The sequence below is a fragment of the Malania oleifera genome, chromosome 2 (assembly GCF_029873635.1).
Source record: "Malania oleifera isolate guangnan ecotype guangnan chromosome 2, ASM2987363v1, whole genome shotgun sequence".
In the NCBI taxonomy this organism is placed as follows: domain Eukaryota; kingdom Viridiplantae; phylum Streptophyta; class Magnoliopsida; order Santalales; family Ximeniaceae; genus Malania; species Malania oleifera.
The window spans coordinates 108460353-108478767 of NC_080418.1; the positions used below are offsets into that span (position 1 = coordinate 108460353).

The window sequence follows — 18415 nt, forward strand, 5'->3', positions numbered from 1 at the left end:
ATAGCTAGTGAAGAGAGGGAGATCTTATTATTATATTTTAACACATTTTAAAATATGCTAACTAATCAAATTAAGAAATCCGAAAAAGAAACAACAAATTACAAATTAATTTTATAATTTAAAAAAATAAAAAATCTAAAAGAAATTGGGATTGGGGTTTAAAAATATTTAAAAGCATAGCAATTTTTTAATATTATAGTATAGATTTTATTATTTACAAATATTTTATTTATGAGATTTTACCAAAAGTCATGCTCAAAATGCAATTTTGGCAAAAATGATGTTATTAAATAAGATAAATTAAAACGACGACGTTTTAGCACTAGCTTACCAGCAAATAGGACACGTGTCTCTCCTCCCTCCGGAGGGTTTTGTGTTCCCCTCGGAAGGGTTTTTGTTGAAATTCCACCAGAACCCTTCGCTTCTGCTCAACCATGAAGCTTCTCCTTCAATCCATTACAGGTACTCCCAATCTCCTTCCTCACTTTATCATCAGAGACTGTAGCTCACGGAGATGGGGATTTTCGATTTCATTGCCTACCCCGTCTCCGATCTGCTCTGTACTAATGCACGCTCTCCGTGTACACAGGCTACCACAGATCTCTGCTCCGAGCTCTGGGACGTCGGCGATTCTCCACTGAGACGGCGGAGTACTCGAAGAGAAACTACGCCAACAATGTCTCCGAGTACAACACCGTCATCGGCTCTCTCACCGCTCAACGAAGGTCTGGCCTCTCTTGCCTCTACCTTATCGATCAAAATAGTTGCTATGTGTTTATTAGAATAATTTATGTGTTTTTTTCTCGGCGCCAACAGACATTTTCTGTTGAGAGATGCGTACGATGACATGATGTTGGACGGGGTGCAGCCGTCTCGAGACGTGTTTCACTCGCTGATAGTTGGGACGATGAAAGGTGGTCGCTTGCAGGACGCTTTCTTCTTCAGGGATGAAATGAAAGCCATGGGTTTGCTCCCTGATGTAGGCTGTCTTATCCTGTTCTACTTCTTCATTGATTTCAGCCTTAGGTTACATTTGGTTCAAGAAATGTCTATTCATATGAATAGTATTGAAGAATTATACATTGCATAAAAGGAATGCTATTATCATAAAGCAAATAAAAGGTTGTACAAAAGGGATTTTATTACCATAAGTCGAATAACAATACAAAAATTGTATGAATTCATAATGAGGAATAGCTTAAAAAGAAAAAGTATTCCCAAATTTTAGAATGAGAATGGCTTTTTGAATCTATGCTGGATGAAATAGTTCAAACTTTTATAAGAATGACTTCTTTCTAAATTATTACATTTTTGTACAATTTTCTTACATTTTCAGTGTACTCCATTCTATTCCTAAGAACAAGCATCCGCAAACCAAATGTAAGCTTATCATATGGTATGTACGTGTATGTATGAAAGAAGTGCTTCATGTGAAACTAGAGCTTCTTTTAGGTTAAGGGTTTCATGTGGGACAAGGAAAGAAAAATAGAATGAGAAAGAAATAATCTTTTATTATATTTTTTCCCTTTCTCAAATACTATGAAGAATAAAATTTTATTTAAATATATTTGAATTAATTAAATATTTTTTTTTGTTGATTTACTGTGTATTTCACTTTCTTTCTCATTTTCCTTGATATCCAAACTCAAAATGTGCACTTTTTCTTTTCCTTCATGTTTTTCCAAATTCCAAATAAAGTCTAGGAGTTAAATCTGTTACCCTTTCATGAATAACTGAAGTCTCTCACTCATGTATGCTTTGCTTGCATGGCAATTCTTGCTTATCATGACTGTGAGGTTTCTGTCTGTTCATTTTATAGGTTGCTCTATACAACTTCTTGATCTCTACCTGTGGGAAATGCAAGCATTCTGATCATGCAATTCATGTATGTTTGTTTCGCCTTTGTCTTGTTACCACCTTATTTATATATTCATGTGTTTTTTATATATTGCTGTATGATGCTGGTAGACTCAGTAGGCATATACTCTTCAAAACATTTAGATGTTCTAATTAATTTGTTTCTTTCTTTTTTTTCCTTTGAATTGAAGATTTTGGAAGAAATGAAGATTAATGAAGTAAAACCGACTGGACAAACTTACATCTGTCTACTCAATGCATATGCAGCATCTGGCCGCTTAGATCGAGTGTATGCAATTTGTTTTATAAACTAAATGCACCTTCCTTTTAGTTTATGTGTGTGTGGCAGACAAATTCATCGTTATCAGATAATAACAGAGGATATTTGTTGAACCTGATTGACTCTTACAGTTACAATTTCATCATATTATGGTTTAGATCAACATTCTTTCATTTTATGGATGCTTAGAACCTTTCCCAATGGGATCATGGATTCCATCTAGGAGGCCCATGTATATTTTATCAGCCATCAATTGCAGAAATTTCTACTTCAGTCCCTTTGGTTGAAAAAATGTGGTCTGTGGGGCTATCCAATTTGTTGAAGCTCATTCTCGTGTGAGCTTCTGACTGGCTCTAGCCATTGATGTTGTGTTTGCTATAATTTATATTATTCGACTTGCCTAGGCTCACCTGGGATTATATGTGGCTAGATTAATCTACCTTCTATGTTACAGGTATGCAATTGTACGTGATATGACTGCAGCTGGTCTTGGTTTAAACAAATTCTGCTATGCTGGACTTATAACTGCACACAAAAACAAGACACCAATGACAGATGATACACCTACTAAAGTAAGTTTCAAATATTACCATCTACTTTTATTGGATGCTTATTTTATCATTTCTCCATAATTTTTTGTATTATTTTTCTTTCCTGGATTAGATCATTGAGCTTGTTGAGCAGTCAAAAGGGTGGTCATCTGTTGAAGCATCAAGCGATATTGCAGAGAATGTCATGATGGGTGTATCTGAAGAAGAGTTATACAATATCCCCACTGCTGAATATGTTCACAGGCGTGGTGGGTTCATGAATAAGCAATTGACTGTTTATCATGTTGCATTTCACGCTTGTGCTGACCTTAGAAATGTGGAGGTATGGGCGTGCTTATTTTTTTTATTTGGCTGTGAATCTGAGCTTTAGATGAGTACTAGAAGAGTCTGCAAGTTAATTATGCATGTAATTTTTTTAGCTTGGTGGAGTTGTACTTGACAACCTTTTTCAGCAATCCTTCATTGAATTGAGTTTTTACTAATCCAGTGCTTTTTTTTAATAAGAGACTATGTCATTAAAGGGTTCCAAGGGGGTGCCACTCATTTACAAGAGTCATCTGTCAGAAAAGTCTAACCAAGGATGAAAGCCTGTGTAAAATTTCCAGAACTCCAGAGTAACAACAAAACATTATATGTATCAACTTGTCTTTCAGTTCCTGTACATGCAACCCAACCCCCTCAAATAAAGGAAATATCTGATGTTGTTTGGCATGACCTATTGATGGGGAACTGCTTGTTAATAATTATAGGCAATCATATTTCATTTGAAAATTTAAAAGTCAGGGATTTTGTTTCAAATTAGTAAAGTCTAAATATTTTAGGAATTTAAGTTAATATAGGGCTATTTTTAATATTTTAGATAATTTAGGTTTATTGTATAGTTATTATTTTTATTTTAATTTGGGTGTATAAATAGTTTGTGCATTGTACATCCTTTGAAAGTTATCTCTCTCTCTCTCCCTTAAGTCTCTGTGCTGTTGCTGCCCTTCATCACGTATGCATTATTGAACCACTACCAGTTAGGCACAGCAGCTGATACTGATCAAATACACATTGATACATATACCTTTATTTTTATAATAGATATGGTGATTGTTGCTCTTTTCTTGTCTAGTCTTGCTGCCTGTATTTATTGTTTGTTTGTTAAGAATTATCATATTTTATATAATGGGTGTTGTTTATCGTTTGTTTATCACTCCATGTGCTGTCGGGCTGAGTGTGCAGGGGGTGTGTTAGGGCCTGATATATATATTGTTGCTCCACAACCTGTCAGCTTAAGATTTTAGATAAGTGGAAATTTGATGTTTGTTCATTATGGTAGGCTATGGAAATTCTTCTGGAGATGCTGAAAAAGGATGGTAAATATCCTGATGTCTTCATTGTGATGCAAACTATGAGGTACCTAATTGTTGAAATCAGTATTTGGACAAAAACAATTTTAAAAAATGCTTATGTTTTGTAAAATCATACATATTTATACCTTTTCACTTTATAGTGATGATCAAATGCTGCTAAGGTCAGGTTTGATTCTAGGTGCATTTGTTGCCTGTAACTGTATTTGATACTGGTGGGCCATTGTTTTGTGTGCACACGTATGCATTGATATGGAAATTTGTTTTAACAACTTTGCTGTTGTTTGGCGTGTCTTCTGGTGTCCTTAGTTGACCAATTATGGGATGTCAACTGTGATCTGTAACCTCCCAAAGATCTTACAGCAATGACCCACTGGGACTGCACAAGCATTCCCATGGAAAAATCGCAACGTATGTTTGTATCTGTGTGCACAGTAGTGAGTTTTTTTATATGCATAACGACCAAGCCTCAAGTCCACTAGGTGGGTTATCAACTAATGATTTTTTAAGGGTTGTCATTTCAATCTATGATAGATTCCATAATTAAAAGGTTTTTGAAGTAAGTATACCAGTACTTTGTTCAACTTACAGTTTTATGCAGGTGCTATCTACATTCTGGAGGCCTAGATCAAGGTCTGAAAACCTTTGAAGACTACATGAATTCAGGGAAGCCCGCAATGATTGAGCTATACGTGGTGAGTTTGCTAACAAGTATAATTCCTGTGATTTGCTAATAAATATGTTTGTTGACTGTCCTGGAAGGTGCAATGTTTTCTCTGTGCTTTATGAATATTGATTCTTTTGCAAAAAGTTGGGGATTGCTAGTGTAACTTTCTCAAACAACCTAATGTGCATATTACTATATCTGTATTGTTGATGCTTGATACTGTAGTCTTCATTAAGCGACCAGGAATCTGTGACTGGCCATCTCCCCAGTCCATATATTTGATTATTTAGTAAATTTATTTAAATTTTTTGTGGTTGATTGGCTTTAAATTGTTCTTTATTTGCTTTTAATTTTATTGACTACGAGGGCATACGCTGTTGCCTTGCTGCATTGGTAAGGTAGCTTCATTTTGACTGAGGCTCTATGCATTTGAGCTGCAGCAACAGCCTGTGTGTGGGGTTAAGGCTGCCTTCTTCTGAAAGGCCTGCTTTGGTCAGAGCCTTGTGCACTAGGCTGCCATTTTAATTTATGGACCCTGTCACTGTATTTTGGGGGGATAGATTCTGTTCTACTCTTTTTTGGGGCGCATATTCTATTTGCTTGGTTTATGATCATAATTATTCTTATAGAAAGATGGCAAATTACTTCTGTGGCTGTAGACACTTGTTGAAGGAGCGATGGTCGGGTATACTGAGAAGGGAATGCAACTTGCGCAGGACACACTGGTCTGTTTTCATTTTCTGTTTGTTCTGAATTGAGTTTCCAGTATTGCCTTGATCTTTTCTTTCTTTTCTTTTCTTTGTTTATTTTAGTGTGACTTTCCTCTCATAATGCAGGTGAAGATGAAGTCTAGGAACTTTTTCTTGAGCCTCAAAATGGGAAGTGATCTTCTCATTGCAGCTTCTGGTGAAAAGGTAAGCAAATTTTCTTCAGTTACTAGATGAGATTGATATGGTCATTAGAGAGGAAGTACTTGGTAATATATTTGTCCTCGTCTTTCTTCAAATCATTACCAGTCTTTAGAATGTTTGAGTGTTTTGTTTTAATTTGTTTTACTAAGATTTATTGCCTTCTGTTAGACTGGTGGATTTACCACTGCCAATTATATCTGGGATCTGATGCAAGCACGCCGAATTACCCCATCACTTCCTGCTGTAGAAGCCTATTACAATGGATTAAAAGTGAGTTTCTTTGCTTTACTGACACACTTTCTTTTAAATGTTTGGGTGGCACTGTATTTGAAGAAAAAACAAAATTTCAAATTAAGCCTCATTGGGCAAGTGGATTGCAAAAACTTATGTTTAGGGTTAGTTTGTAAATGTTGCCAATTTTCTGTTTTATGTTTCTTGAAAACAGGAAAACATTTTTTTTGTTTTTGAAATTAAAAAAAAAAAAAGGTAGCAGTGCAAGACTTTCAAAAGCAATTGGATACATATTTCTCGGTTTCAAAGATGTCTTTAACATGTTTCCAAAAAGAAAAAAAGAAGAGCAAGAAATGATGCTATTAAATGTGTGCTGCTGCAGTTTTTCAAAACAAACAAGGAACCACAAAAGCAAGAAACAAAAATGTTCCCAAAAAACCATAACTCAAATATTAAGTTTTAGGGACTGGACATATTTTGAAATTTTAGTTGAAAGGTTTAGGAAACTTAATTTTAATCCTTTTAGATGCTTTTTTTTTTTTGGATTCCAAGTGAAAAATTTTGCAAGTTGTGCATGGTTATTGTCAGACACATTAAAATTAAGTTGGGGTGAAGTTGACTACGGTATGGAATTTTGGACATGAGAAGTGATGGGTTTTCCAGAGCAGTTGGAGATCAATTTCCCCCTCCATGCCTGCTTGCCCAGGTGGGCAGCTCATGGAAGATGAAGGCCTCAATTTAACTAACTCTTTCCACTAAATGCTCCTCCACCTCCTTTTCCTTAAGGGAAAAAAAAAAAAAATTAATAGAGCTGACCAACACTATCAAGTTAAAATGAACAGTCCTGGGGGAAATCACAATCCTATCTGGTACTTTTGCCATGCCTCATTATTGGGTCATTAAATACAGTGTGTTCAATCGGTGGCTATATTTTCTTTTGATTTGGTCAAGCTGTCTTTCATATGATTGGACCCTTCTGAAAATTTGTGTATTTCTTTCACCTATTTTATGCCTTCGACTTCAGGAACGCGAGATACCAGAAGATGATCCAAGACTCCTACTAGTCTCAAGGACTTTAGACAACTTGCGCCTAAGATTTAGACCAGGACCAGGACGAACATAGCTTGAAAATGAGAGGCGGCATCTTGGAGTATGCCTCTGGTCACATTTTTGTACCCACTATCTTGCTAATTTTGAAAGGGGATGATTTGGTGAAATTTGTGTTTATTAGAATTTTCATTGTATGTTGGCAGGGAGCGCACGTTGATCTTGTGGGATTCATTGACTTGTTCTTAAAATTCTGTGGTCGAAGGGAACCTATCGACATTATCGCTGTCTGGGGCATTCAGTCCAGTCACTCTTTGTATTTCTTAGATTCTTCATTCAATCTTGTATTGGAGAAAAAATATTTGTTCCATCCAACAGCATCTGCTGTCATAGTGCTATTCGATGCTGTGCGAGTGTGTTTTCTATTTTGAAGCCCTACTTTGTAAATATTCACATGATGTAGAAGGTTCATAAACAAAGTCTTTCCTTCACTTAGTTGCCTAAATATCATCTGTGAATGAGACTCCGATTTTCCTGTAAAAGTAGTTTGCATTATCTAATAATATTATTCAAAATTTGGTTTATTTGTTGATATTCTATCTGGCTCCTCCAAGACTACTACATTCCCTTTGGTAAATTCATGGGCAGATGGGATATTCTGCCAAAATAGGAGAAGCAATTGGTATGGTGGTGGTTCATACGCAATGCCTCTTTGGAAATGCAACAGCAGTGTCGAAGTAATCAATAAATCTGACAAATAAAGAACAGTTTTTTTTCTACTTTTTAATCCCACCAATGCCAGTCCTACCACCGCTGCGCTACGGCCATCACTTGCTAGCGTTTGGTCATGATCCAAGACTGATTCTTTGAAGTATTCTTTGAAATACCATGTCTTTGGTTCTTCCACTTGAATTGGGTGTTCAATACTTTGATTCTTCAACTTGAACCCAATCTTCATTAAAGAATGGAATGTTTAGTACTTGGATTTTTCAAAGATAATTCACAGTTTGATACTGTTGCTTCTTATTTTTTGGTTCTTTCCTCTTCTTTCTTTTTATGAGGGTGACCAGAAAAGAAAAAAAAATGGAATTCAAGCAGCGCGCCTGAGCAAATACCTAATTTTAGCTATTAATTACGATCAATACATGAAGATCATGAATGAAAAATGAGCACATTTTGTCAAAATTGAAAGCTTTCATTTGCATATTTCTATAAAAAAGATGTAATAAAATTTGGTAGAGTTTGAGCTTTAGATTTGTGGTTTTTAGTGTGTTTTGTTTGGTATTACATTTACAAAACCAATGGGGTTGGATCAATATGGTTTCAATTGATGAACCAAAAAAAAAAAGCAAAAAAACCGAAGCGATCAAATCAATAGCCTAGTTGCAGAGGTTTTTTCTTTTGTTATTTTTTTCTTGGGTAAGTTGGAGAGTCCTACTTGGGAGGGAGGGGGTAGGAAATGATCATCCCTATTGGATGGCTTAAATCAACAGAAAGAAATAGGCAATTGAAAAAAGTGAAAATAGAATACCAATTATCAATATAGGAATAAAAATTGCACGTCTTCAAGTTAACAAATCTTTCTAAACATTTAATTTTTAGGACAATTATATAAATCTCAGCAGCGATTTGTGTCTTTTGTCAAATTTCAAGGAGGTCAATGTATTTTGTCCATTTATTTTATACGTATTGTCCTACTTCTATGGTAATTAAATAATATATATGTTAAAAAATTATGTTAATCGTAATTCTTGATTGTTCAGGTAATGTCAACTAAGCAAATCTATCATTATTTAGGATTTTAACAAATTAACTATAATTTCTTCTCAGCTCCCTCCCTTCTAAAGCTCCTCAAATCGAATCAAATAAGGTTTATCTCTCTTCCTTGGAACACAATGCAAGAAAATGTTCACCAATGTGGGGTTATCCTCTAAATCAGTAAGATGATACTAGACAAGATTATATTGAAGTTGGACCATATCGACATCTTCCTTCAAATTATTTATTAGATGATACCTCATTTTCACTTTCAAGCATCTTGGTATAAGTTATTTTTAGATTAATTGGAGTACTCCGAGATAAGATACTACATTTTGTTGTCCTTTCTATCTTTTAACAAGCTGGGTGGCTTTCTTAGATCAAGTGCATTTACTATTAAAGGATTTCAATCTTGGAAGAAAGTTAATGATGGGGGAAATTTTTTCTTTTTCTAAATCATGTCAAGGAAGCTCCTATCTTTACATAAAAGAATTATGAAATGATGTCACAATCTTGCAAATCAAGCACAAAACATTGAAAATATTTTTAAAAAGCAAACCTCCCAATAGATTGCTACAAATCTATTGAGGTTGAAAACCACAATTGATATGTCTAAGTGACTAACACCCCAATCTCATGCCTTAAGGGGTTATATGATGAAAACTTGGATTCAATGAGTCGAGGGAACTTTATTGAAATGGCCTTACAATGAAGTTGTTGCATCAATTGTGCTTCAGAATGCTTCATAAAATGCATCCTATACTTCACATAGAATTCAAAAAGAGGTATTGTTAGTCCTTGCTAGTAAAGTAAAAAAGGCCATTAGAGAGAGATTGGAAATGAAAAGTTTTGCATTATTGTGAATGAAGCAAAGGATGAATTAAAAAAAGCTAGAGTAAAAGGCTCTTGTTTGGCAATATATTGATATTGATGGTTATGTTTGGATGCATTTCTTTGATCTCATTCATGTGTCTGATACTACATCATTGAGCTAAAGAATGAAATATCATCCCTACTATCTTGCCACAACTTGAGCATACAACATATTTGAGGTGAAGGATATGATGGGGCTATTAATATGCATGGAGAGTAGAATGACTTAAAATCTTTGTTATCTAATCAGTGTCCTTATGCATACTACATTCATTGTCCTGTCCACTGTCGCCAATTAGCATTAGTTGGGGCTTCAAGAGAGGTTATATCTATTCATCAGATTTTCTCTAAGTTGGATTTTATTGTCAATATTGTTGGTTCCTCTTGCAAGTTGCAAATGACATGACCAATTGGAAGTTGTTCAAGTTTCAAAGTCGAAAAGTTGCTTGCTAGTGAAGAACTCGATACTACTAAAGGATTGAATCAAGTTGGCACTCTTAAACATCTTGGTGATACTCGTTAGGGTTCTCACTTGAGCTCTATTCGAAACTTGATAAATAATTTTGCACTACTTTTTTTGTATTGAAAAACACAATTGCCAAAAAGGCTTCCTTTTCTCAAAAAATGAGGTGAATGCAACTTATGGCACAATCACTTCTTTTAGGTTTGTGTTAACCTTTCATCTGATCAAAGAGATTATAGAAATCACTAATGATCTTTGTCAAGCATTACTGTGACGCCCTGATTTTTTTCGTACAAATTTTTTTTTCTCAATAATAAATAAATAATCACTCGTCATCCACAATATCCATAAATCAGTCACGTCAACAACCCTACTACCATTCATATGACCCGACCCACATTGGGTACTGAGTAAAAAGTCATTTCATTATTACAACCTAACAGCGGAAGACGGTATAATTACATTATCCAGAATAACATACCAAGAGTATCTACACACACATATATATACATCACCATCACAAACTCAAATCAACCCAACTCTAAGGGAAATTACACATCCCCTAATCCAAAAACTCACCCTGTGTGTCAGGCTCCCAGCTCCTTATGATCACGGATCTCTATCACCTGGTCTATCCCTATTCCTTGAAAAATTTAAATAATTTGGGTGAGACACATCTCAGTAAGAAGGAATAAATTATTTACAGTGTGTGGCCATATGAGTTCAGTTATAATACACTTTACTTTTCAAATCATCATTTCATCTGATAAAATACACTGATATACACATTCTCATAATCATATAGATATACAACACAAGCTTTTATAAGCTTTAAAATCATTTCTCAAATTCAATGATTTCCAACACATAATTATCCGTGAAGTTCCTGAGAATAGGGAAGATTACCCACCCATACAGGTAGCTTCCGTCTGTCCTAACACGTTATGCAGTCAGATATGGCTACATTTGACACCTATCAGGGCACTCACCTTACTCAGTAAGCCCTCAGGCGGAGAGTTTCACTTCGCCTTATCGCCTTAATTATTTATGTCATTAAATCACACAGTTCATTTATTATATTTAACATTGTTTATTTCTCAATTTCCATTCTTTTTTTCATTTCTCATTTTAGCCAATTTTATCATTCTTTCACTTTCCATTTTCATTTTACTTTCCGGCTCATGAGTATCCTTGGTATCAAATACCAACATCGCGTCTGTAACTTATGGCCACCCTGAGGATCTTTCTATCCATGCCATGCTTCCCCCCATGGTCAAGGTTGTGCGGCCCGAAGGCTGGATCTAACCGCAGTTGGCTGACCCGATTAGATCAAATATCATATCACATATCGTGTCTGTAGTATGACTGGCTGGCCTATAACCCTGATCCAGACTCAGGGGGCCCACAACCCTACAAAATGGCACAGTCGACCGTCACGCCACACACTCGAAGAGTCCGTGTGGTTGCACTAACACCACTAGCAACGGTACCATGCTCAATATCATAACCATCCATCAAGGTTTACTACCATATGCCCGCAATCATTATGCGATATTGACATTTCATCAATCAAATTCCAGTATATCACAATTCATTTCAATATAAATATTCTCATCATTTTCTGTGCACATTTCATCATCTCGTAATAACATATATTATATATCACGTATTTTTCACATTTTCCAAAAATACTCATATCAATAATTTGTACAAACTTATTTCTTATGCAAATAATTTCCACTCATAAATAAATGCCACGTTTCATTATTTTCTACTAATCATATCAATCATTCTCATTTCAATATTTTCTCAGAAAATACCCATCGTTATATTTCACATTTTTCAACACATGTCATGTGTCACACAATTTTCATCTAACATTCATAACATATTATTTTCACACTCCAAAATATCACAATTTAAAATCACTCAAATGCCACACAATTTATCTAATATTTATATCGTAATAATTTCCAGACAAAATACCACAAACACATTTTCACATATTAATTTAAACAGTAATTATAAAAGTACTGTTATAATTTATTCCCCTTACCTGACTTACTGAGAGCCTCATTAGGACCCAAATCCTACGCCCTTGGTGCCCAAAATTCGAATCCTGTAATTTGCATTTTTTCGAGATTAATTAACCTATTTCCCCCAAAACAATACTCAACTAACCTTCCCTAAGCTCCATAAATCCCAAATTATCATTTAAACTATTATTTAACACCCCCACTTAATTTTTCTGAATTTTTGCCCGCGGGTCCCAAAATTACACTCGCGGCACTCACCCGAACCCTAAATTCTAGAAATCCTACTTCAACTCCAGATGCTCAACATTTTAGAATTTTTAAATTAATCCTAATTAATTAAAAATAAGCCCCTTAATAACCCCCATACCCCAAATTTGAGGTTTTGCCCACAACGACCCCACGAGAATTTCATCCCATTAGACTTGTAGAGAATCATCCCTAAATTCTCGTGGTGGTGTTCATTCGTCGATTGAGTTTATAATTTGCAAGAAATTAAAGAAAAAGGAGAAATTGGCTTAGCCCAAAATATACGTCTACGCCGCTTTTACCACTGATCCGCTCCAGTAGAAATGACGGCAGCGGAGAATGGAGTTCAGTGGTATCTTCCGATTTTTGATCGGACGAAAATTCGCCACGAGATTGAGGAGAGAGGGAGAGAGAATGAGAGGAGAGAGAGAGTCTGTGTACGTAGTAAAAAGAAGAAGAAGAAGAAGAAGAAGAAGAAACAAACGAAAATAATAAAAAAAATTCAAACCTCCTAAAGCGAAGCTTGATGAGTGTTATAATAATAATAATAATATATTTAATTAATACTAATAATAATATATTTTATTAATAAAAATAAAAATAAAATAAATTTTAATTATTTTTTTCTTTTTTTATAATTTCGATTAATTAATTATTTTTTTTTTTGGGAATCACTCTACTAATCTTCTATATCCTTTTTTTTGGGGTTATTACAATTACAATAGAAATCTCAAGATATAGTGAATGCAATGCATTTAGTATCAACAACCTAGTCTCGTTCAAAAGCTTAAAGAAAATGGATGGGATCCATTATTTGAAAAAGTGAGTATTTTTTGAAAAGCTTGGGATAGACATTCCTAGCATTAGTTCTATATACAACAGGTTGAGGTTGACCTCGTCATAGCAAAGAATCTCTTATAATAAGTTATCATTTTTGAGTTTATGTAATTTTTTCTACCATTAACTTTCAATTACAAGAATTGAATAGAAGATTTTAAGAGGATGTAATGGAGCTACTCATTCTTAGCTCAACATTAGATTCGAGGTATGATGGTAAATCCTTCAATGTTGATAATGTTTGCAATCTTGCAAATAAATTTATCGTGAGGATTTCACTAAGAGAAATTGTGAACCACTTCTGAACTATGTCAAGAGTTAGTGAAAACAAGAAATTTGATAATTTGTCCTCTTGTTGATATATTGATTCGACTTGTTTTGATCTTCCCTATTTCTAAAAATACAACCAAGTGTGCTTTTTAAGCTATGAGTCTTGTTAAAACTAGGTTTCACAATAAGATGGCAAATGAGTATCTTGCAAATACATTGGTTATATACACTAGGAAATAAATTGCTCACCAGCTTGATAGTGATTTGATAATAGATGATTTTTATACTACGAAGGAGTCATGAGCATAGTTCTAGGATTATTAGTTTAGAGTTGATCTTTTGGCATATATATATATATATATATATATTTTTTTTTTGTATACATTGCACTCATAATGATCTGCTACTAGTTCCACCAAGAGTAGGACATCACTTAGTTGGATCTTTAACCCTTTTCCAATGAGCTTTTCTCACTTTCCTAAACAAAAGAGCTGGCTATATCGAAATTGACATTACTAACCATCATACCTCACTACTGATGAGCTAGTTAGCCTTCTTGATTATGGGGTCGCTCTCTTTCACAATGTTTTAGAAGTATGCTAAGCATAAATCACCCTATCTTCTCAGTCTTGCTAAAAAACTAGCCTCCGACATCACTAGTGAGATTGCCACAGCTTTGGTAGTTGTTCATGGCATTCCTCAAAGTTTTCATTGTGTACTCAGCTATGCTTCAAACTAGTGCACATGGTCGCATTAGCAGTCACAGGAAAACAAAAAAAGGGTGGGGGGGGGGGGCGGGTTGCACATGGGAATAATTACATGTCATGTAGGGCTATAATTATGCTTAGAATTTTTTATTCCCAAATATTCCACTATAAATGTGGTCACCAACAAACCCAATGTGGGATCATCCTCACTGCTGCCAACCAATATCTGTTCTCTTTTACTATTTTATGGTTGAGCAAACTATTGGCTTTTTGAGTCCGATCTCTGTTTTGATGTTGACAAACACAAGCAATTCTTGTGTGTGCTTTTAAGTGCGTGAACAGGTATAATTCAGGTCACACATAAGATCAAGAAGACATGGAAGCCTGAAGGAATGTAATGCTCACATTTGGCGTATTCCATGGAGTCGAAAGAGCAAAAAGATGAAGACACTTGTTTTTAATTTGTAATTGCATTTAATTTTACATCTCTGGTCTGTAATAATGCATGCATCTACATGATGTGTTTGAATGCTCAGAACGATCGTAGATAGACCCTAGGGACCAGCACATCTCACCAAAAGCTTTTTTCTAAATAGACCAAAATCATACAAAGCTTTTGGAATAGCTTTAGGGTCAAAATCGGGGTTAAAACAAAGTTTACAAAAACTCCGGTCGACCCAACACCGGATTTTTTCAGTGTCTTCAAAAAGGACGTAGAAATGACCTTAGGACACTCACTTCTACATACCCATACTTGGTCATTTGAAATAGGGTGACTGTAGCTTAAACAAGACTAAAATGCACAAAATGTGCACATTCGGTCAACCGAAATCCTATGTACAAAATGCCCCAGTCGACCGAACCCGGTTCGGGTCAACAAGTTGACCACAACCTGGTCGACCGAACTAGGTAGTTCATTTTAGCCCGATCGACCAAACCTAGGTCCAGGTCAACGGTTGACCATGTTCCTGTTGACCGAACTCTTGTAGTTCAAATGGCCTCGGTCGACCGAAACCTCCTGAAGTCAACTTTTTGACCACTTGGTCGACCGAGCCCAAAATGTACTTCAACGATCTGGTCGAGCAAGGGTCCTCGGGAGATGCCCCAACAACCTAGTCGACCGAACTACTCAGTTCAAAATGTCCCGATCAACCGAACCTTGCTGTTTTGAAAAGTCACATCTTCCGGTCGATCGACCAGTTTGTTCATTTTCACCCTGGTTGACTGAACCGCGCTAATTTGGAAAAATCACCCTTCCTGGTCGACCAACCCTGAAGTTCAAAATTGGCCCGATTGACCGAGCCATATGAACTTCGGTCGACCGAAAGTCTTCTGGTCGACCGGTGCTCTCGAGTTGGTCCGAATTTTTACCGCGGTTAAACTTTTTAAAACGAGGTTATTCTTAATTAAACATCATTAATTTTTTTCTAAATGACCTCCGTGTCCTCAATGCACAAACTCTATAAATACCCCTTCATTACTCCAGATTAGCAACTTTGATTAACTCTAAGTTTCTCTCTAATCATTTGTTAATCAAAGTTACCCCAACTTACTTTTATTGCAAAAATTTCTTTGGGGCAAAATATTTTATTCAAATCTCTCCAACTCTCTTTCACTTGTTTTATCTCAAAATCACTTTCAAAGAGAGTATCTTATTTTGGGCTTTATATTTATATTTACATGCATATACTCTCACTTGTTATTTATCTTTTGAAAATCAATCTTTGAGAGTATTGTTTGCATTTCTCCTGGTTATTTCTTTGATAAATATTCTTGAGAGAAATATTATTTATTGCACAAATTCTTTTGAGCTTAAAATTTCTAGTGTCTCCAAATATTATTTACTTGCATAAATCTTTGATTGGAGAACATAATACTCATTTTTCATATACAGTCTATTTGTGCAAAAATCATTGAAAGAGCAAAACCCTAGGTTCTCCCATATCATTATTGAAATATATTTTTGGAGAATACTTTTTATTAGGGTTTAAACATAGTTAAGCACCCTTACTCCCCTGAGCATTATTTCACATCATTGGAGTGTGTATTTTTATTGAGCTTAGTGTGTACATCTATGCTTGTATTTCAGAAGCATATTTTACGTACAAAACGGTTTTCACATAACGGTTCGGTTCAGCCCGTTAATTGAACTGGGGAGTCTCAGGCTCGCAAGTGAGACCGGTTCGGTTCAGCCTAGAATTGAACTGGGGAGTCTCAGCCCCGTAAGTGAAACTAGCTTGCTCAACCTAGCAATTGAGCTGGGGTTTTCCTCGCCCCGTAAAGAGAGGATGTAAAAGGCTTTTGTTCCACCCGGTTAAGTGAGCAGGTATAGTGGAGTCCTTGGGGGTAAGCCCAAGGCAGGGATGTAGGCTGGTTTGGCCGAACCTCGATAACAAATCTTCGATAACAAATCTGGTGTCACTCTTTCTATCTTTTTTTAAATTCTTGCACTTTAATTTTAGCATGTGTATAAATGTTTGTTTAATGTCGAAACTATTCTCATGCACACATTTGATTTAAATAAGATACTGCACACGTGTATGTTTGCTTTTATTGTTAAACTCGCTTTACATACACGTATACATGTTGAATGAGATATGATACTGTGGTGAATCGACGAATTGTTTAAATTAGTGAAAAATATTTTAAAACCCAATTCACCCCCTTGGGATTACACCAATTCCAACACAAACATCCCCCTTTTAAGAATTATGAGCATTGATAATCTATCAAATAATATGAACATTGCTCATCTATTGAGTGATATGAGCATTGCATATCTGTCAAACGATACAAGCATTATTCATCTATCCAGTAATATAAGTGTTGATCATTTGTCAAATAACATAAGCATTGTTCATTTGTAATTGGCCATTCCAGCAAGTGGATTTATTTAGCCAATTAATTAGTCTTGCAGCCTTCGTAGGTTATTCTTTGAAATATATTCTCTTGCATTCAAGCATCACTAGGAAGAGAATGCTCCATCACATTATTTTTAGATTACATTATTTGACCTTTTTATATTCTTTTCCAAATTGATCCATATTAGCATAACTAGATGACTATTCAATTAACCATATCATATTAAATTCTTTGCAAGCCAAAAAATAAATTAAAGGAAGATTTCAAATTTATTAAACAATTTGAAGTACTTGCAAACAATTATTGTCATCAACCAAAAGTCAGTTTTCGTTAAACATACTTAAGGCTAGTGCTCACCAAACACACCTGAGGTCCTTAATTATTTAGACTCTTAAAATTTGGAGCTTAGACACTCCCAAATTGGAGTTGATTAAGTTGCCCCCTTTCTACTCAATACAACATATGACTTTAACTCCTAAGAGAATTTAGTTCCTCTGTTAAGGATCACACAACTCATTCTACTAAGATTTCCCAAATATAGCTGCATTGACCCCCATGATTGTAGATATTTCATTCATTCTAGGATATTAGTTTCCATTATATATACGATATCATTTAATTGTAATTATTCTTTGTAATTATAAATATAGTATTCACGCCCACGTTAATGTGTGGTGGATTCTCAAAATATTCACATTGTATTAGCGCAAAATTGATCCTTCTTCAGCACAAGAAAAATTTCCCCATTGCGCTTTGTTCTCATCACACCAAACCCGACAGACACCACCCTTGCATCTCGTTCCTGACGGTCGCCATCACCTCCCTACTTGCCTACTATCACCACCCGCCGTCACCTACCCTGTTCTTCTAGATCTTCGTTCTTCAGGTACTCCTTATCCTCTTTTTGGTTTTCTTTCTTATGATTCCGTTTCTTCTACACACCATGCTTTCACCACTGCTATCTCCATTGCACAAGAACCCCAGTATTTTTTGCAAGCCATGCAAGATCCCAAATGGCGTGCTGCCATGCATGCTGAGATTGATGCCTTGGAAGCCAATCACACTTGGACTTTGACTCCTCTTCCACCCCACAAATGACCCATTGGCTGCAAATGGGTGTACAAAATCAAACAAAAACCCGATGGATCTGTAGAACGTTACAAGGCTCGCCTTGTTACCAAAGGGTACAACCAAAAGGAAGGGATTGATTACACTGAAACTTTTGCCCTTGTAGCCAAGATGGTCACTATTCGCACTGTCTTCACTCTTGCTGCTGCCCACAATTGGCACCTCTTTCAGCTTGATGTTAATAATGTTTTCCTACATGGTGATCTCGATGAAGATGTCTACATGCATCTTCCTCCTGTTTTCGAACAAAAGGGGGAGACTAGAATTTGCAAGCTTATCAAGTCTCTATATGGTCTCAAACAAGTGACCAAGAAGTGGTATGCTAAATTATCTTTCACA

The 18415-nt window shown here is 35.6% G+C and overlaps 1 protein-coding gene across 1 annotated transcript; it reads left to right on the forward strand.

Annotated features, from left to right (window-relative positions):
* Positions 1-345: 345 nt before the first annotated feature.
* Positions 346-7480, forward strand: LOC131149016 (pentatricopeptide repeat-containing protein At4g35850, mitochondrial). Its single transcript, XM_058099051.1, has 14 exons — positions 346-462; positions 590-725; positions 817-979; positions 1820-1885; positions 2049-2146; positions 2592-2709; positions 2801-3010; positions 4010-4086; positions 4642-4735; positions 5367-5432; positions 5544-5621; positions 5787-5888; positions 6874-6999; positions 7103-7480. The coding sequence occupies exons 1-13, from the start codon at positions 435-437 to the stop codon at positions 6970-6972; spliced, it is 1335 nt and encodes a 444-aa protein (XP_057955034.1). The 5' UTR covers positions 346-434; the 3' UTR covers positions 6973-6999; positions 7103-7480.
* The last annotated feature ends 10935 nt before the right edge of the window (positions 7481-18415 follow it).